At 41.0% G+C, this 20,951-nt stretch overlaps 2 protein-coding genes across 5 annotated transcripts in view; one reads left to right on the top strand and one right to left on the bottom strand.

The window, feature by feature from the left end:
* The first annotated feature begins 4,348 nt into the window (after nt 1-4,348).
* On the top strand, nt 4,349-5,938 carry nr0b1 (nuclear receptor subfamily 0, group B, member 1). The gene is made up of 2 exons (XM_012864217.3): nt 4,349-5,224; nt 5,364-5,938. The coding sequence occupies exons 1-2, from the start codon at nt 4,573-4,575 to the stop codon at nt 5,603-5,605; spliced, it is 894 nt and encodes a 297-aa protein (XP_012719671.2). The 5' UTR covers nt 4,349-4,572; the 3' UTR covers nt 5,606-5,938.
* Nucleotides 5,939-16,689: 10,751 nt separating this feature from the next.
* Nucleotides 16,690-20,951, bottom strand: part of il1rapl1a (interleukin 1 receptor accessory protein-like 1a) — a 296,141-nt gene continuing 291,879 nt past the window's right edge. For all 4 annotated transcript variants that reach the window (XM_012864423.3, XM_012864425.3, XM_036139111.1 and 1 more), the window contains one exon: nt 16,690-18,950. In XM_012864423.3, the coding sequence (XP_012719877.2) occupies nt 18,229-18,950 (722 nt within the window). In that variant the 3' untranslated portion in view covers nt 16,690-18,228. The remainder of the gene's footprint in view (nt 18,951-20,951) is intronic.

Genomic DNA, 20,951 nt, shown 5'->3' with positions numbered 1-20,951 from the left:
AAAACATGCCCTGTTTTTAATGTACTCAATGGGTACACCTTGGACTGGCGACCCGTCCAAGGTGTACCCATTGAGAGCTGGAGATAGGCACCAGAACCCCTTCCAACCCCAATAGGGATAAGCGTGTTGGAAAATGGATGGATGGATGGATGGATCTAAAAACATTTCTTGGTATTTTCTATGCAAAGAAGACGGAGCTGAATTTGTCAAAGGGAGACACCAAACGTGCAATTACTACTTCCTCTGAGTCGTATTATAGCCATTGAGATTTTGGCACAGTAAGTGAATGAAATCCTCTCTTTGTTCAGTGCGCATCTCACCTTTATCAATCCTTACCAGTGCCCAGTGAAAGGCAAAAGCCTGCGTTTGGATTTTCTTTTTGTTCTTAATGAAAAGAGTGCACAATTTTACCACAGAACATTTTAATATCTCCTGTGCATTGTTGCAATTTCTCCTGCAGGATCAAAGTGGCTTTGGCTGCACACTGTGTGCTGTGGATCAGTGAGAAATTATTCAATACCGACTCCATCCATCCTATCTCAAGGAAGGACGGTGGATTAGAGCGAAGATGAAACCACTTGCACAAATCTGATAAATAAACCGCAAAATAAAAGAAGGAGCCAAGAGCGGAACAAAGGGAAAGACAAAGAAAGACAAAGGGTGACAGAGTGCTGTCTCTTCAGCTCTGTGCTTTTGCAACAAGACATAATGTAATCTCTCCTTGAGACGGAAAGATTTTTATAACCTGTGCAGGCTGGGCCTTGAGCAGGAGAAGAGACTGGCTGAGTGAAGGCTGTTTATCTCACAGTGTCCTTGATATAAACATGTGAAAAATCTCGCTGTTTTTTTTTTTTCCCCTCCTCTCAGCTAAATCAATACAAAGACATTTGGCCTCTGAACAATGTTACAGTGCTACAGCAAAAGTTTTTCATCTTGTCTGTATTCATAACTGTGTCCTTCAAAGCAACAGAGCAAGGGACACTGAGGTTGTGCTTAATGCTCTTTCATGAAAGCAGAAATGTGCTCAATGGCAAAGAAAACCTTCTATGGAGAGCCTTACATGACAGTAACAGGATGAGTGTTATGTGGCCTGCTGAACATATTCAAGACAGGACATCTGCTCCAAACTTTAGCATTGCTTTTACACACTTTCGCCGTTCGTGCCGACCTAAACTCCACGATCCCTTCTTTATTCGCTTAGTCCTACTTCTCCCCAGACCCGTGATCCCTCTTTGCACCAATTAAGCTAAACCTCTAATTCATCTGCTTTACCCTAACTTGTCCTCCTCTGTCTCCTTCCCTACTTCTTCAATCCTGCTCCTCCTCATCCTCCTTCAGTGACAGAGGCAAGGGGAGCACTGAGTCATGACATAATAATTCACAAGCTCCAGTTTTCACGGTTAAATCAATATCAGAGTGTCCGAGTCAAGGCTAGAGGCTGGCCTTCACAGCTCAGCTCTTCCCGCTTCGTTCTAATAGAAAATCATATAAATTGTCCCTTTAATAATTATTCCTCCGCATCCAACTATGGTCTACGTTTCTTTACCGGTTCTAGTCTGCCGAACAGCACCGCCCAGAAAAGCACCAAATATAGAACTGTGGACGATTTCTTATCAACTTTTTTGGTAAACATTTCGAAATGTTCTATTAAACTCTTAACAAAAGCTATGATTAATTGTTCCAAATATTTTTATCTAGCCTTGCAGCAAGGAGGTCACGGGTTCTAATCCGGGTGTTGCATGCATTCTGCGTGGACTTTGCATGTTCTCCCTGTGCATGTGTGGGTTCTCTCCAGGTACCCCAGCTTCCTCCCACAGCCAAAAAAAAAACACGACTTTTAGGTTAATTGGTCTCTCTAAGTAGCCCTTACTGTAGGTATGAGTGTGTGCATGGTTCTTCATCCTGTGCGCCCCTTTGTTGCCCTGTCCGGGTCGACCTGTCCAGGGTGCAGCCCACCCTCTCGCCCGATCCCCTCACCCTGCGAGGACAAGCGGGTATAGCCAGTGGAGATAGAGAGATGACATTTTGTGTGCTACTGATTACATGGGTTCAATGTTAGCCGTATTACTGATAGACACTGATACTAAACGCCACACACGGTGTTTACACACGGTAATCTCATGTTTTATATTAATGTTAATAATAAAGTTTTTTTTAGTACATAATGTTTTACTTTGAGCAACAGTTTATATCTCTGTTACATGAGCAGCTTATACTCCCCTCATGTAGATATTTTAGCACAATAATGTGGTGGCAGTCAGTTTGCATTACTTGATAAAACAATTACGTATAAAACGTAAATTCTGGCTCTGTTTTACTGACGTAAACATTAGGATATACCTAGGTGGTTACTCACCACGTTGTCCACTTCTCTGTCTGCTCTCCCTCCGCCTCTCATCTTCGTCTACTTCATGTTGCAGTTTGACCTCAGTTGCTGCAGAAATGAAAGCTACAGCAAAAATATGTGATATTTTTTTTACACATTGCAGCATCTGCCTGGAGATTTTTCAGCACCACTCTTTTTGGTTTTCTATTCCATGTCCTCTGCCTGATGAAACCAGGGGGAGCTCCTTGGGGAGCGCCTCTAGAGTTGCACGCTTCTTTTTTTTTTTTGGTGAAGCACAGGAGCACCATGCCCCAGGCCATAGAGACACAGGGTGAGACACAACGCAACAAGCCCCTAAACCCAGACACATCACCACGTCAGCTGTGCAGGCCAAGCCCAGGAACCAGTCCCCCCGAAACAAAGGTCCTGCCCGCTCCTGAGCAGTCTGGGAAAACCCGGTCCAGCCAAGCGAAGCAAGCCCACTGCCAGCAGCCCAGGACCCAGAGACCTATCAGAGCAGCTAGGACTGCAGGAACCACACAGGCCCTAGCAGGTGCACCCAGCCCCCAAACACCCTCCCAACCCCACACCCTATTCTGCCCAACCTAGGATCTCTCTCCCCCTGACCACCATGCCCCAGCCACCACAACCTCCGGTCCACCCACCAAGCCAGGAATGCGGCTATATTTTAACTGAACTGTACCAATCCCAGATCCCAGGTTCCCATGGATGACAGAGGAAAGAAAAGGCTATGGTTAGCTTTTCAGCAATAAAGCATCCCCGATTGTTCAATCACGTTGATCACACGTACAGTATACTGTATGGACAAGTGTAACTGTAGCAGACTTTAAATGTGTTTTTGCTAATGCACAGTCAGAAGACTCTTTTTTTTATATAATCCACAAAAATTTTATCTGTTAAAGCCTCAAAAGATGTGAAACAACAAGAGAATAACATTAACAACACGCGAGCATAAGCAGCAGCGTTTCTGTTTCTTTCAGACTTTAAATCTGTTGTTATTTGCTGTTACAAAATCCTGGAGGTTTTAGGCTAAATTTGTATCTCGGAACATAAAAGTAGTAAAATATTCTGTAGTTTAAATCCCTAATAAATGGCTTTAACGGAAGCATCAAGGTTAACCTGATTTTATGAATGTATTCAAATTTAAGCGTTATAAAACACTGTTCAAAGAAAAATACAAATGAATTTTATTTATAATTTAAAGATAACGGAATAAAAGGAAGAATTTAAACTGGGAGATGGATGAAGGAAGAAGCTGGGAGTAGTCAGCTCACAGAAGTCCTCTTCCAAGCCACAGTCTGTCCAAAAAGTATCTCTACAAGGGTCTTTTTTTCAGCTGTATACCCAGGAACCATAATTTAACCCTGGTTTATACAGCTGAAACAGTCGGGGTGAAACAATCGGTCCGTGTCCTGAAAAAGGGTTCTGCTTTGGAAGCGCACCTTTTGAGGCTTTGTTTTACAGTTACAATTTCCACACCGAAGAGCGTTATTTTTGGCACACATGGTGGTCCTTAAGTGGGATGCGTTCACCAACTGGATAAAGTTTGGATTCCTGAGATGCTGACCGATCAATAACCGGTCATGGGAAGTCAGTCTGAAAATCAACCAGCTCCAGCCACCAGTTGATTTCTCGGTGCCTCTCTAGTGCCACATAATCAAAGCAGAGCCGTGGAAACAATTTTTCTCAATGTTTATTTTTCCTCAGTCTTTGTCTGAGCTTTTTACTTCTCTTTCATTTTTAGTAACAAAAAAACCAACAACGCTATTTAACATTTTTATGAACTTTTGGTATTTTTCAAACGGAAGCTATGAGCTGAGGTCACAGTTTGTGTTTTACGAGTTTTTCTTGCCTTCCTTGACCTCTGAGCATAGAGATAAAAAAATATAATTTGATACGAGTAATTTGTTTATCTTTTTATATTAAAAAGTTCATTTTTGGACTTGGTCGCTCTGAACGCTGTGGAGAGAGAGAGAGAGAGAGAGCGAGAGAGAGGGAAAAAGAGAGGAGGTGGAGACTGGAGAAAGAGGAGGCGCGTCAGCCGGTGGAGGTGGAATATGCAGGAACTCTGAACAATCTCTCAAAGTGCGGGGACAGACGGGAGCAAATACAAATAGACTGCCCTTCACTCGGGGCTATCAGGGGGTAAGGAAGCAGCTACCTCTGTCACTGACCCCCGGCGCTTCAAAGAGGCAGCTCCGGTCCATGCAGAGCGGCCAGCGGTCATGGCCACGCTGGAGGGCTGTCGCTGTCGGAGTGCCAGCGCCCGAAACAACAACAGCATTCTCTACAGCATTCTGAAGAGCGATAGCCTTGTGACCCCCGAGGAGCCACAGCAACATCATCAGCAGCAGCAGCATGCTCAGCACCAGACCCTGCAGCATCTGCTCCTGAAGGGCTCCACCTCCTCCTCCCTGCCGGGCTCGCTGCAGGAGCTCCGGCAGCAGGCGTGCTCCTGCGGCTCGACGCGCCGCCGCGGCGTGCTGCGCTCCCCGCAGGTGACGTGCAAAGCCGCGTCGGCGGTGCTGGTGAAGACGCTGCACTTCGTGAAAAACGTGCCCTGCTTCCGCGAGTTGCCGGAGGACGACCAGCTGATGCTGATCCGGAGCGGCTGGGCCCCGCTGCTGGTGCTGGGGCTGGCGCAGGACCGCGTGGACTTTGAGACGACGGAGACGGTGGAGCCCAGCATGCTGCAGCGCATCCTCACCGGTGTGCCGGACCGGCAGAGCGAGGTCCCGGCCGGCCAGAACAGGGCGGCAGTCGGCGTGTCCGTGGTGGACATCGAAGCGATCAAAACCTTCTTGAAGAAGTGCTGGAGTGTGGATATCAGCACGAAGGAGTATGCGTACCTGAAGGGAGCTGTGCTCTTTAATCCAGGTAAATCGATGCTTTCAGTGAGCAATCTTCAAATCTTACAAACAATAATAATAATAAACCGATTCGTTTGACGAGAACACCGATGAGACCGACATACGGCGGGTCTGTGTTTGAGGACTAAACTTTTCTCCCCTCTCAGATCTGGAAGGGCTGCGCTGCCTCCACTACATCCAGGCGCTGCGTCGGGAGGCGCACCAGGCTCTGAACGAGCACGTCCGGCTGATCCACCGCGACGACTCGACCCGCTTTGCCAAGCTGCTCATCGCCCTGTCCATGCTGCGAGCCATCAGCCCTCTGGTGGTGGCCCAGCTCTTCTTCAGACCGGTGATCGGGGCGGTGAACATCGAGGAGGTGCTCATGGAGATGTTCTTCGGGAAGTAGGTCACTGGCTGCTGCAGAGCAAGGATGAATCCAGACTCATAACAACAAAATGCTCTGAACTTCTATTGTGCGGAGGATGAAACGGATATGGACCTGTAACACTGCACAAACAACTGAAGGACTGTGAGAACTGACCAGTGACAGATTTAGCAAGACAGAAGTGCGTGTGTGCAATGTGAGAATGATAGCGACAGAGAATGTGAGTGGGTGGGTGATGGTGGTGGTGGGGAGATGTTATTACAGAGGAAACTTAAAGCAGCTGCTGAAATTCATAACTTATTTGTTTTTATAAAGACTATTTTTCTAAGATAACAATAAAAAAAGATGATCACATTACCATGTCTGTGTGACTTTCTGATCTTTCATCCCACTTTCGCAGAGATTGTGCCAGTCTACCTGGATAACGTCACATGCTAAGAGTGTAGGAATTAACTTTATGACATCACACTAAACAATCTGAGTCACAATGTTTCATGTCTTCAGGTAACAGCATGGATTGACCGAGGCTTGTCACCGTCCGGTAATATACTCCAGATTAGCAGAGTTGTTCATTAGACCAGACAACATGCTGGGGGAAATGTCAAATCAGGCCACCAGAGGGCGACAGTGTACCACAGGCAGCTTGGCTCACATACCTTGCGTGGTTGAAGCGGACACCTGCGCTAGGTAGAACTTCGTGACCTCTGATGAACAATATCAGTAAGTGTAATATGAGAGGAAAAAAAAATAAAGTACAGACTGAAGATAAAGTTAAACTGAATTTAGACAAAGCTCATGAGACGGAGTCATTTTTTTCCTTTTTTATCAAGACCTGCGTTGTTAATTCTAATGCATGAAGGTCGACCTTGGATTACACTATGAAGGCTACCTGCAGTCACAATTCAACATTTCTGAATGTATTACAGTCCCTGAAAAAGCAAACCAGCCCCTGCTTTACTGCACTTTTATAATTGCACATTAACCCAAGACAAGATGACTGGAACCTGCTCTGTTGTTCTGGATTTTCCCTTTTCCCTTGAATGAAAGGTTTTGATTTACCCCCTGAATACAAATAAGAGGAAATAACCCACATCAAACAAATCTATATGTTTACATTAGTAACTATTTAGAGGGCTAAAATGAAATGGCACAGAACAGGTGATTTCCCTTTAGTAATATTGTTACTAGCATAACAGGTGCCATTAAATAATAGCAAAATACAGCACACTACAGCACATTAGTCTGTTCTTCTAGTAAGGAAGCGTAAAAGAGGCCTTAATTGGGATTTTATTGCTGAAGCATTATCTTACACTGAAAACCCAGCCTTTAGTTTGTGCCCATTTACTCAGGAGGAAAGACAAATCCAAATTAAGGAAAATTGTGCTTTTACAAAATCACCAAGGCCCTGGTTAGGGGCAACATTTGCCGTTACTATGAAATAAACAGAACTAAAGCATTTAATAGATCTATACTTTACTTTTTAGGTTGACTGGAGTGTCAAACATGTTCACATTTTAAATCCATTTATTTGTGTTTTCCTTGGGTAATGATGATTTGGGAGCATACTTCTCTTCTTAATAGGTATAACAAGTAAACCTTATGGGTATAATGTCACACTGAAGAAATGTATAAAAACCTGACCTTTTCTGTGAGTTCTTTTATTCTTTGAAGGAATAAAATGTCTAATATAAGGGAGTAATTATATTTCTAATAAGCCATCTGTGGCCTCTATAGCTATTCGCCCAATGATGATGTGTGCATAGAGGAACCATTTCCTCTCTATGAAAAACACAAAGGCAAGACTGAAGCTTGTAGACAAAGATCAAGAGTCCTGGAATAACTATTTCTCAACAGATGAGGCTTAAACTGAATTATTCATATTACAGAATGGAGATGTTCTGCATAAGCCAAGGACAGCGTTCAAGGAAAAGAACATTGTGCCAGCTGTGAAGCATAGCGGTGGGAGTGTCATGGTTTGGAGATGCATTACAGGACCTGGCGAGCTCATCGTCATAGCATCTATCGTGCATCAGAGGTATATAGTACAGACTCAAGATGAGGGGAATCTGAGACCATGTGTAAAAAAGATCAAGCTGGAGCAGAACTGAACCCTGCATCACGACAAAGAAACACGGCAGTAAATCCACCAGACACTGGCTGAGAATAACGAACTGTAAAGTTCTGGGTCCCTGGGCTTGGTAATGTTTGCCGTTTAGCAGTAATTAGATCCCTTTCTTTTACAGCGATGTATGTTAAAAAAAAGATTAGACAATTAGACATCTATATGTGAACATTACTTTAGTAAGAGTTGACCACATATCTTCTAGTTTTCAGACTATGCATTAGGGAGAATCTGGTTTGCTGTTTGTGTCATGATTATTATTTATATGACAAAGAAAATTAGGTATTTCTATAGAATACCTTCAAAATTTTATCAAAGTACCCTACCATGTCTCAAGCTGATGTCAATGTAAGGATCTTTACAGAGTTTGACCCAGCTAAAAACGAGCTAAAAAGCCCATAAAGGCTACAATTTACTGAAATGGATCATAAAATGTAAAAAAAGTAAACTACATCACCGTTCTTCACTTAACTTGCCCTTTTCCAGTAGAATATGACATATATTTTGAGCAGTGAAGTTAACAGATTATTAGTCTTTTTTTTCTTTTCAGCACTTTATCCAGCTGATTTGAACTGGATTAATTCTGAGATATCAGATTGCAGAAAAATGGAAAGATTCTAGCACAGACTCTTCAAATCGTACTTTTTTTGGGGGATTTTTTTGAGACATTCGGCAAAGGACCGCGGGTCGGATTCAAACCCGGGTCGACCACGTCGAGGACTAAGGCCTCTGTATATGGGTCACGCTACCCGCTGCGCCACATGCACGCCCCTCAAATTGTACTTTTGAGCAGTTCTTGGGTAAATGAAAGCACCTTCTGCCACAGAAACTAAATAAAGAGAAGGAAGTGAGAATAGAGCAAAAGGAAAAAAAAAAAAACAGACAGATATCAACACAGTTCTGTGGCCAACTCAAAGTTAAGGTTGATTTTCTGTCTAGGTCAGAGATCCAACAGACCATGAAATGGCCTCTTCTCTCGAGGTCAACCTCAAGAAAAGAAGCATTTCCATCAGTATGTGTGTTTGCTTCCGCTGTGTATGTAAAATAACATAATGCAACTTTATAATTAACCTATTTTGACATAACCTAAACTCTACTGTTGGATTCTTTTAAAGTGCGAGCTGCCTAATGGCTACTGATAGACCCATTTAACATGATGAGACAATGGCAGCTTTGATTTTCAGGTAGAATTAATAAGTTTACAAAACTCCTTCCTACCGCATTTGGAGCATATTCATGCGGTGGTCAGTGTTGATTTTAATATATGGTCTAACATGCTGCATTTTGCACTTTTCTTTTTTGTACAATGAGATATTTTTTGATCCTTTGTAACCTTTCTGCAAACTATGGATGCAAATAAGAAAATGCCAAGAAAATTCAGTAAAACCAGCTGAACTTTGTTACAAGCTGATCAGATTCACTATATTTGATGACAGATGAGAGATCAAGAAGCAATTAAATGGAAAGCAGCTTCTATAAGGTCTTAGTTTACAGAGGCCCTTGGTTATTTCCTCATTGTTAACCTTGTGGACTTAGTTAGTAGATTCAGTTTGTTCATTCTTTATCATTTTTTTTATCTGTTAGATATGTTATTCTATGTCTTCCCTGGCATCATTCTTCCTTCCCTGCAGCTCTTCCCCTTCATGTCATTCACCTGTTATTTGTCTTGATGACTTTCACTTGCCCTCCTTCTTCCTCTATTTAAACCGCCTGAACCTCTCCTTTTTTTTATCGGATCCTCTGTTTTGCTACACGCTGTTGTGACACCTCTTGTTTGATCCCTGCTCTATTGTTGCACCTGTACGTTTGTTCCTTTCATTTATTAAAATCACTCTGTTCATCTCCTCATGCGGCTAGCCAGCTGTGGTCTACGCTTCTGTCCAGTTATCCCCTCACCAATCATGACAGGGCCTAGTCACATTCCACGACGTTACGAATTTCAACCCTGGTAGTTCACGCTGGCTGCATTCAATAGTTGTCTGATCAAGTTATCGCACCCTGTTGGCTTATTATGTCTTATTTCTGTGGTTTACACTTTTCGCTCTATTTGTTGGTAAACAACATGCTTTTGTGTATATTTACCATAACCAGAAGTACAATATTGCACTAGCACGCAATGAGTAAGCAAGGAGAAGAAACTGAGCCGAGCGAGTTGACAACGCCCGGTGGAGGTGCGAAAACAAAGAGGTAACGTTACCCTAACCCTGTAGATCGGGTTGGTACTCGACCTCGCTGAGCTGTCACTTTACTGTGAGGCATTGCAAGACGGTCTGCTGGCTCTCAGTAGCAGCATCACTTGCCGCCATCTTGCTTTCTGATAGTTCTGCGGTACAGCCGGCAGATGGCACAACAATCTTTATGTCTACTGATCGTGCTTGGTGCAAAGTTCTTTCCAGGCTCAGAAAGGACTAAATAAACACTATCAGGATGAGCACTTGGTGTATATATTTTATTTGAAGAGGAATATATGTATTTTGTGGTTCTCTTTAAAGGTATATAGCTACGTTATATGCTTAAAAAAAGAACAAAAAACGTTTGAACATGATAAAATAAGATTATATTCACCAAGCGTCCATCCTCAAAGTGTTTTCATGGTCCTTTTTGAGGCAAAATTTAGCCTCGCAATGGGCAAAATGAGCATATATAAACAACTGTGGCACCATCTACTGGCAGCATTGCAGAACTATCACAATGCCGGTTTGCTTAATTAATAAATCACTTTATTAAAGCCTGACCCTCAGCAATGCCTTGCAGTAAAGCAGCAGCTCTGTGTGATCAAAGACCAGCCATTATTATTTAAATAAGCTGATCTACAACAACTTTAAGAGCCTCATATCAGAACATTTACTCATGTCAGTCAATTCTGCTGTCACATCTGAGCAATCGCTTCAGTGAGCACCAACGTTCATACTGTATTCCCAGTGACATTGCAGTCTTTTCCCTCTTGGAATCATATTTTTTTGCATATTTTTCACTGGATGTTGGACCATTCTTCATTGTTTCACTGGGAGATGCCGTTAGCCGCTGTCTTGTTTTATCCCATGCAGCACATGTGCACTGACGTACTTCAGTTTACATTATAAATGAACACGAAAGGCTTTATGTACTATAACAAATTGATCAAAACAAAGCATAAAACACCAAATTACAACTAATACGGCAACAGGACGAGATAACCTTTCATAAAAACTTTGTACACAACTAGAGTGAGTTACTGACATATAAATGTGAAGAAAAAAAATCAAATAATGTGGCTGTGCATCTTTAAAAATGTGTTAAATGTTCTTTTAACTTTTTGTTCTCTGTCCTTTTTTTCTTCATACAGCATGATTTATGCATGATTTATGCATCCACGCTCTTTCAGGAGGAGTGAATGCTGCTTGTCAAGACTTGATGCAATCTACTGGGTTTCCTTAGAGAGGAAACTTTGACCAATCTGTCTGATTTAATTGAATTTGACTCTGTAAAGTGCCTTGAGATGACATGTATTGTGAATTGGTGCTATACATATACAATTGAATTTAATTATATGACAGAATTGCCTGTAAGGGTTGAATTTTGTCTTAGCACTCACTGCTCTCCAAACAGACATTTGCTAATACTGACCAGGTTTTCATGCATCCTTCTGCGCCGCAGGGGCCTTGTCCTTGTGTGTGTTTTATTCCTTCTCAATCAAAACTGAACGCAACCTTGAAAAGAAAGAAAGTGATGTCAGTGATAAACAGGGATTTAAGTTCTGTTTGAAGTTCATGTAAAGCCTCTGATAACTCTCACATACCTCCTGGTGGTGCGTCTAGGGGTTGCAGGATGACAGAGAAGAAGAAAAGCAATGCGCAAACTTGCAAGACACTCACACACAGACAGTCAGAAACACACAGGCAGTTCCACATATTCCGCCGTCTGCTTTGCTTTGATTATATTCTTGTTCATATCTATCTTCTTTGCATGTTTCTACTCAATGGGCCTTATTTTATCAGCAATTAAGTCCTTAATTGCTCTGGGTAATAAAGAGTCTATTAATCCTGTGACGGCTAATAAAGCCCCAGATGTCTGGCTGGAAACGGCGAATTGGCAACAGTCACCACCCTGTCTAGATCTAGACAATATTTACATGATTTGTGGGCAGACTTGTTATGTTTAAAGAAAAAGTTCATTCCAGAATTTCTGCATTGCTACGCCGTTCGTGTGTGTGTTTGTATGTGTGTGTATTTGCACAGTTCAAAGTATATTCTAGTCTGAACTGATGCACCTTTAACCCATATTTCTTATCCATGTATTTTATCCTTTTTTCCCTGTTTTTCCCCTCTGACCCAGTTATTATTTTTTTTAACTTCTTTTCTGTTTTCTCCTGCGGTTGGCAGACATCAGTAAATCTGTTTACGGTCTGTTTCTTTTCCAGCTTTTCAAATGCAAATGCTTGTTGTAGTTGGTGTTAACTCCCAGGAGGGGGCACTGTTTGGCAGCGCTTACTCATCAGCGTTGAGCTGCCAACCACCATCACATTTCGAGTTGAACATCTAAATACATGTGTGTCTTATATCAGCAAATTTTCTCTTGGTGTTTGGATGTTAGAGTTTTAGGTAAAGCGATAGATATTATTTAATGGGAAAAACATGCAACAGAAAACAACTTCAGCGGGTTTTCTATGGAGCCAAAACAGTGACAGCTTGCAGCGACATTGAAAAGAAATATTGAAAAATTAATTATTGAAAAATCTCTTGCAATGACAATGAAAAAGAGATTTGGCATTGAAAAATTAGACACTGAAAAGTCAAACATTGATGATATTCTCATTTTATGCTGCAGCTTTTTTTCAACGAGAGATATTTTCATTGTCTCTGCAGAGTTCCTTCAGCTACGATGTCACTACAAGCTCACTAAAAAGTTATCAAAGCCCATTTCCAATATTTCTGAAACATTTCCTTTAAGCCTGTGTTCAGGTTGATGTAGCTCATGATAATTGTATTAGTTTTCATGTCTGAAATCCTAAGTGTAAAGGGAAGAAAGGGAGTACAAGAAGACAGCTGAAAGTTGTTGAAGACAGATGTTATCCAGGAACAATGAACTTGATCATCTGCCTAACACAATGCCCACCCAAGACAAAAGTCCCCAGCTTTGAGGTCATAAGGTCATTTATTTGGACTATACTCTGCCGATGCTGACAGCGGTAGAGACTACAGATTGCCACCAAGTTGTAAAAAAGTCGGAAACAGCTCAGCAGAAGGCAATGCTAATCTTGCACTCCATTTGCAGCCAATCCAATCCAATCCACTTTATTTATATAGCAAATTTAACAACAGAAAAAGTTTCCAATGTGCTGTACATAACAAAAAAATAATAAATAAATAAACTAAATAAACTAAAATGGACACAGAGGACCACACAACTAGTATAGCCAGAACTCTTAAATCCTGGCTTCCGATCGGAAAAATCACGGCCGCTAAAGTCAGACTTCCCCCTCGGAAAGTCAGAGACATTTTTTAAGGCCGATTGTCAGATGCAGCTCCTTGCATCAAAAACAGTAAGCTGTGATGAAAACATGCTTATTGTACAAGACACAGATGTAAGAGTGCGTCTAGAATCAATGCTACATGTAGCAGCTGTGACTCTGAACCGAAGAAATAAAGAGGGGGTGTTTGCATGTGGACAGCAAAGGATGTTTGTAAAGGTGTCTTCACAACGAACATGAAGGAGACGAAATGAGCGAGTGAGTTACATGTTATCCCAATAGAAAGGGATGTTCAGGAGCGAATTAAGGGTCCGTGACACAAACGAGGCATTTCGAGCCATGTGAATGGTACAAAATGGGCGAACAGAGTGAAGCAGAACAGCAAATAGAGTTAAGAAATCTGAACTTTTAAGATTCAGATTTTTAAAGGGTCCTCCTCATCCATTTAAGCACAAAAATGTTTTTTATGTGTTACATATTTAGACAGTACAATTAGCCTATATATTTATTGCGCAATGGTGGATTTACTGACCGAAGATGCCCGTAGTTCATGACCTGGAGAGATCCGTCATGGGGCAGCAGCTCCATGATGGGGGACACCCCGTAGTGCTGTTCCTGTATATCCTGAAATTCCCTGATAGAATTTTTTTTTCCCCGCGTTTCCGTCCAGGTTTATACGAAAAAAAAAATAGAGGTACATTTTAGAACCATTACACTCTACATTTCTGTTTTCAGACAAATAACCTTTAGCGGAAGAAATTCTGATTCAATCTTATAAATCCTCGCAGTACTTTGGAAGATAGTGTAATATCTTTTCTATTTCCAATGCACAAGTCCAAACTGTTCAGTTCCTCCTTGTTTTGTAATGGCAAAATGCGCTTCTGCTCATGCGGAAAACTTGGCAAAAAGTATTTTGAATACAGACATTGTTGGTGGAATGAGAAATCCGCCGTCTTCCTCTATTTACTTTCACAAATCTCATCCACTTTTCTGTGCATTGTCCAGTCTTTGGGAAAGGCCACAATACTCCTTTTTTCAGAGCTGTTATAGTGCCAATATTCCTAGAAAGTTAGAAAGTATCTTTGGTCAAGGAAATCCATTTTCTTTTTAAAATAATAGGCGATCATGATCTGCTGTTGAAGATAACACAGTCACCAATATGTTGAGTAGCCTTTGTGTTTTAGAGGGGCATGGGTCCATTGGCCTTTGTTTCATTGATGAAATGTGGTTGAGAAGTACTTATCTGCTTTGTAAAGCAATGTAAAGGCAAATTGTGATATATATATATATATATATATATATATATATATATATATATATATATAAAATACTGTCAGCTTTTTTTTCTTCTGACACTACAGCAAAATTACATCTGAACAGAGAATACAATGCAAACATGTGGATAGGGACTGTGGTTGGTGTTCATTTTCTAACAAGCATATTCATCTATGATAATTTCTAAATTAGTCTGTGGTAATTATGCCTCCCTGTATTGCTTCATTTTGGGTCTTTGTATCTTGTCATTTGGAAATGTCCTGCCATAGTTTGTGCCTCTCTGCTCATTTAACACGTCCTTTTGTAAGTGTTAATGTTTGCACTTGTCTGGGTGTCAGTGGCTCTTTTATTCTTACACACTGAAATTTAATGTTGTCCTTGTCCGGGTAAATGGACTGCACTTATATACCATTGTTCTAGTCTTACCGACTGCTTAAAGGGCTTTTACACTGTGAGTCGCAGTCACTCATTCACACTTTCAAGCACACAAACATAAGAAGACAGAGGGAAGAGTGAATTTAACTCACACCCTCCTGATTGTCAGACCACCGAGACACAGCTGCTCTTTTTTTGGGAACAGTCTAAATTTTATAATTTAGACTGTAAATGGCCAATTCTGTCTATATCTTATTGGCACAGTTTTTATTCACGTAGTCATACCTTTATTTTTCATCATCTTCTCTCACTCCTTAGATTTATAGTGCTTCTTACAAGCTGTTTTGTGTAACTGTGTCTTTGTTATATTTTTGCATCCTTTTTTGTAGTCATTAATCATACTTTGATGTCATGTATAGTTTTCTATGTTACAAAAAAAATTCTTAGATGTGATTTTTACTTTTGATACCCTTCAGCTGTCTTCACTATGGCTGGACGGCCTGCAATTGGTTCCATTTACATCAACACATTTTAAATTCCTGTCATGACCCCCACCAGCAGTCCTCTTATATAACATTTGGGCTCGTCAGGAAAGCAAATAGCATTGGAGAGGAAAACGATGATTCAAACCTGTCAGGAGACCCGGTCAGCCATTACACTGAGCATGACCAAGACCGCAACTAAAGATGATCAACAAGTACAGAGAGACAGAATACAGTTCTGTTTTTATTTAGGGATGTCCTTTCCTTGATATTGATTCAAGTCATGGCTGTAACTGTCCAAGACAGTACCACAAAATTGCAGTAAAAGGACCCATGTCATGTGTTTGTGTCTCACTGAAACCACTCACTGATGATGTTCAGTATACTCCAGTATCTCCTGTTGTTCTTAATATTTGGTCCAAGGGTTAACTAAATTAAGTCCAAGGGTTAACTATGCTTATGGCAATGTTCTAAAAACATTTTTTTTTTTGTGTTACTTAAAACACAGATTTTAATTTGGCTTTAAAGATGCATCTCACATGACACATAGGCTTTAATAATGTTATGTCTTACTCCTGCTTCTGATGATTTCCAGTGAAGTGAGGGTAACATTAGCATATTTCCACCCTGTTTCGATTATTTAGCAATAATTTAACTTGTAAAATATTAAGTGAAGCCTCTAATAGTATGTATTTTTTTAAAATTTTGCTTTATAAATGTGTTTTTAAGCAATATACTTTAAACAATGTAAAACTTAATGACTGGCGTTTTGGCTGCTCTCTTAGCAGCACAGAGCAGGTCACATGACTCAGAAAGGGAGCAGCAGCCAGTACAGTCTCTGTTTTACCATGAACATCACTATGAAGGGTCAAAAACTCCTAGATACGTACAGTACCTAGTACAGAGAAGTGTGTACTGCTTGCTTAGTTGGAGCAGACATACAGTCAGTGGAGCACAAACCATGTATAATGTTTTTCTTTAAAGAAAATACTTGATTGGACCTCAATTTCAAAGTTAGGATGGATCATGAGAGCCAAAATTTTAATGGATCTCATTTTAGGTTACAAAAATCAGGACAGAGAGAACTTTCTTTTTCTGTATATGCTGATCACAAGCGGAAGTTTGTGGAGACAAGACACAAGAAGTGTGTGTATATGTGGACCCTGCTTTAGGATTGTAGATTTTGTCATATGTGTGAATCACCGTAGGATCAATTGAAGGACAAATGTGGTTATACGCGTGCCATATCTTCCTGCACCCTGGCTGATTCAAATGCTGCCATGATTACTGCAGGTTCACGGAAATAAGGACAACGTTTACTGTGATAAGTGTGTACAAGAGTGTTATAGGTTTTATGATCTATAGACACCAATTAATTAAAGGGCGACACAAAAGGAAACCATTCAAAGGAAATCAATGCTTTTAATGTGCAGTGAGAAAGTAGGGGCAACTGATAATGATTGTGTTTCTATAAAGATAGACATTTCTTTCCAAGTGAAAATTGTGTTTATATATTTATATAAATATCTATATTATATATAGAATACATATCTATTTGCTATGCATACTTAAAAATCACACCTTCAAATATATTTTAAAAAGTCTTTCAAAACACACCTTTTTTCTTTTCTCTCATTAAAACGTGAACTATATCTATGAACCAAATAAATCTGAATTATCAGGGTGGCAATAAAATGACTCATCGAAAATGGAAAAACATTGAAAAGGCTTCTTTTTTTTCCTCTTGAACCTGGAGCAACAGAGGATGTATTTTTGTCAGGTTGGATTCAAAAACCAGCTTAGTCTCTCAACAAAACCAGGAACCACGTTTACAAGAGTACAAAACCAGCAGAACGCGTCGACACGTATCCCCCTTCGATGGAAGATGAAATGCAAGTATGGCCTCTCAAGCAAACTCTTTTCCGTTTACAAAAATAGAATTCTTCTTTTAAAATAATCTACAGATTTTTCTTTGTAAGGTGAGGCATTTCACTATCACTCTAAAACAGTCAGGCTGTTTTTTTTCGATAGAAAAAAAGAACAAAAAACACCCCAAAAAACGAAGCTTCAGAAAGATATCTGTCAGTCTGTCGGTCTGATTGGAGGGGACCGGCGTTTCTTCTCAGACCACTTCTACCGTCGGTTCCCCACGTGGCCGGATGTATTTAGCCAGCTTCTCAGTCTTTTTGCATATTCTATGATTTTTTTTTTCTTCTGCAAAGGAGTTTTCTTTTAAAACCGATACACCTTGTCCAGGTCTTTCGAAAAGTAGTTTTTTTTTCATTAAAAAAGTTAGCTCAAACTACAGAATGATTTAAAACAAACAAACAAACAAAAAATAAAATAACACAACAGCGCAAGCATGTGACATACTGGCTTTCCAATCAAGCATATTAAAGATAACAAAAAACTAAAAAAGAATGAAAAATATACAACTTTATGTAACAAGATTAAAGCAAAGTTCTACAGTAGAGAAGGCAACAGACATGATTGAATTAAACACAGTAAAGAACTAAAAAAAAAAAACAAACAAAAAAAAACAAACACTGATGCTACTAATAAAATGCAAATATATGTACAGACCCTGTTTTCCTTTTGTTTGTATGTATGCACATTTCTTTTTGTGAGGATGTTGGAATTGTGTGTGTCCTCCTTAACGCAGAGTTCCTGCACTTTTTGTTCGTCAGTGTAGAAAAAAAATCCAGTGTTCTTTTTTTCAATATTTCCTTTAGTTCCACATAGAAAATAAAATTGCTCATTAGAAGACACTGGTTCCCCTTGAAAGACACGGGAACCCGCCTCCACACCACCCACTGTGTTCTCCGTCCGCGGTGATGAATGGACCTGAACAGATCCGCTTTGTGTGGTTTCATCTTCTGCTTTTGGTTCTCGTCATGTCTGACCCCGCCTGGTCTTCCTGAAGCCGGCGTCGAGCCTGTTACTACCAGATGACGCTGGAGATGCTGGTTTCTCTTGGCAGCAGAGGGAGCATGGCGTTGTTGGCGTGGGCTTCCTCCAGGCTGTGCTCTCGGCTCTTCCCGGGAGGCCTCTGTCCGTTCAGCAGTGTTAGCGGGATGTTGCAGTAGGTGTGCTGGTTCCCCAGAGACGAGAGAGGTGGCAAGGTCCCCCCCGGGGGTATGTCATACTCGTAGCTGCGGTAGTAGTGTTTCTGCCTCATGGTGGTGTGGTAGGTGTTGTGGAACGACGAGCGCAGCTCCGGATGGGCGGTGGCCATGGCCGTGGAGGTGGCCGCTGCCATGGAGATGGCGGAGACGGTCTGAAGCTCGCCGAAGGGGCCCTGCTCGCTGACGTCCAGTGCCGGCTCGTGCGTGAGCATGGGCTCCGTGCGCCTGAAGGGCATCTCGTACTGCAGCTGCTTCCAGAACTTTGAGTTGAGCTTGTTGCTTTTGGGGCCCCTCCACTTGATGACTGTGAGGGCTTTGATGGTGTGTTTGAGGGCCTCCACCTCTTGGTAGTTCATGATGCCGCGCAGCTCAGCGCACTCGATCAGGATGACCTTGATGTCACCGCTCGCCAGCATGTTGCGCAGCCGGGTCTCTAGCTCGAAGATGCTCCAACCTCGCCGCACCACATAGTTGGGCGTCATGACTATGATGAGGCGCTTGCTCTGGTCTACGCAACGCGCCACATCCTCTATGTACGCTGCATGGAACAAGACGGAAGGGCAAAAGAAAACAGATTTTTTTTAAAGAAGAAAGGTGCTTTTTTGTATGCATCTGATTAAATATAATGAGTCCAGAACCACGAAACTTAATGATGGGTGAACATACACAAAGACAAGACAATGACAGTTGAATTTGTTGCTGTTTAGTTTGTTTTAATGCTTAGCTTTCCACTGAGACAGGCTGTTATGTTTGAGGCATCAGAGGCGCTTTTCTGAACGTTATTAGATAATTGGCCTGACAGGAGAAATATTCAGTTTATGTCTTTTAACAACGCATCCAGATTGATTTAGGAAAAGCTTTTTAAGCTTTTTCTGCATTTATTATACTTATATCCCCAGGTCTGGTCAAAGGTTTATATTCGTCCAGCAAGGGCATGGATGTGATGATAACACAAGAGTTTTAGTTATGAATTTGAAGCCTTCTTCTTCCAGGAATTAATCTTTGATTGTAAAAAACAAGATTTTGGTTCATAAGTATGACCTCGCAGAGTTTAATATTCTCATCCATAAGGGCTCAAAATTATGCAGACTGGCTGAAATATATAAATACACTTCCACTAGGTCATGACTATTGTCAAGTTGCACTTTGACCACATATTTTTTTGAAGGTATTAACAAGCTTCTGGCACAATTGTGGCTGAATGTTTGATCAATTTTCTTGATAGAATTGGTAGAAATCCTTCATAACTGGTTGGTTTTCTAGCACAGACCCAGCCTTTGGGCAGCTGCAGTCCACAAAATTTAATTTTAAGACAGGGGATGGGCTTTGGAAACTTTGACAACTTTAATGTTAGCCTGCTTTATCCATTCTGAAACCAGCTTTGTAACATCCATTTTAGTCCAAATTTCAACCATCCGACTCAAACCGTCACCCTCAGTTGAAACATTGTTCAGGAGGATGGGGAACAACTCAGGAAACACAAAGGCTCAGGCCTACGATGAAAGGGGGCTGACAAAAAAGGCTTTTCAACATCAAGGTGAATTAATCAATGAATCAACTTTAAGGTGATTAATCAATCCCCTTAAAGCTTTACAAGAAAGATGTTACGGTCAGAGTTGACCAAAGTTGGACAACAATGGTAAAAACATGATTGGACAAAACCAAGCTGAAGCCTTCAAAGGTAAGAAATTATCATCATTTGTTAAATACTCAAAGACCATTATCAATACTTCACCTCAAACCTCCTGAAAGACAAGGAGGAGTATATATACCACCAAATGCCTATTGATGCATATTCAACACATATCAAGAAACATTTTGGAAGTGCTTTGCCACCATCTGGTGGTCAAGGTTGTGCCAGATTATGCCTAATTTATCTTATTTGAATAAGGAATTAAACATGATGACACATCATCTGATATATGGTATCAGGAAGACGAGGTACTACATCCATATTCTTCAGCTCTGCCACAAATCAGCCTGTAGATGATTAAAATCTGAGCACACCTGGACCCGACAGGACGACGATCCAAAACATCCATCAAAACTGTTTTAGTAACAAATTACACAATTTGGACGGCCCAGACTTCAAACCAGTTGAAAGTGTGCAGACTATAATGAATTGTCAGGACCGAACCCAAGAAGAGTGTTTAAACATTCAACAAGAATTATAACAGAGCTCTTAAAGGCGTGTGGTCGATGTGCATCTTATGTAAGGACTTTTGGCTATATATTACTAGGGGTATGCATACATTTTAGCCTGCTTATGTAATTTGACCCTGCGTGGGCTAGAAAAAAAATGCAAAACAAATGAAAGTTTGCACTTAATTCTTGTTTTTATCCTGCATAATTATTTCCAGCCTGAACATATATCTTTTTACATTGATGATTAAAAGTGTCCGTTTTAATAAAGCACTCTATTGCCAATGATGACTGTATGCAAACATGAATTTAGAGAGCAGTATCCAGGCCCTTCAGTCAGAACCTGTAGAAGACTGTAACTTGAAGTAGATGCTTTCAGTCTTTAATGATCTCACAC

Source organism: Fundulus heteroclitus, chromosome 7 (assembly GCF_011125445.2).
Source record: "Fundulus heteroclitus isolate FHET01 chromosome 7, MU-UCD_Fhet_4.1, whole genome shotgun sequence".
Classification (NCBI taxonomy): domain Eukaryota; kingdom Metazoa; phylum Chordata; class Actinopteri; order Cyprinodontiformes; family Fundulidae; genus Fundulus; species Fundulus heteroclitus.
This window is presented reverse-complemented; position numbering and strand designations above follow the sequence as displayed.

Coding starts and splice junctions, on each gene's coding strand:
- nr0b1 (XM_012864217.3), top strand. CDS start 4,573: ATGGCCACGCTGGAGGGCTGTCGCTGTCGGAGTGCCAGCGCCCGAAAC. Junction 5,225..5,363: donor AGCTGTGCTCTTTAATCCAG/GTAAATCGATGC, acceptor CTCCCCTCTCAG/ATCTGGAAGGGCTGCGCTGC.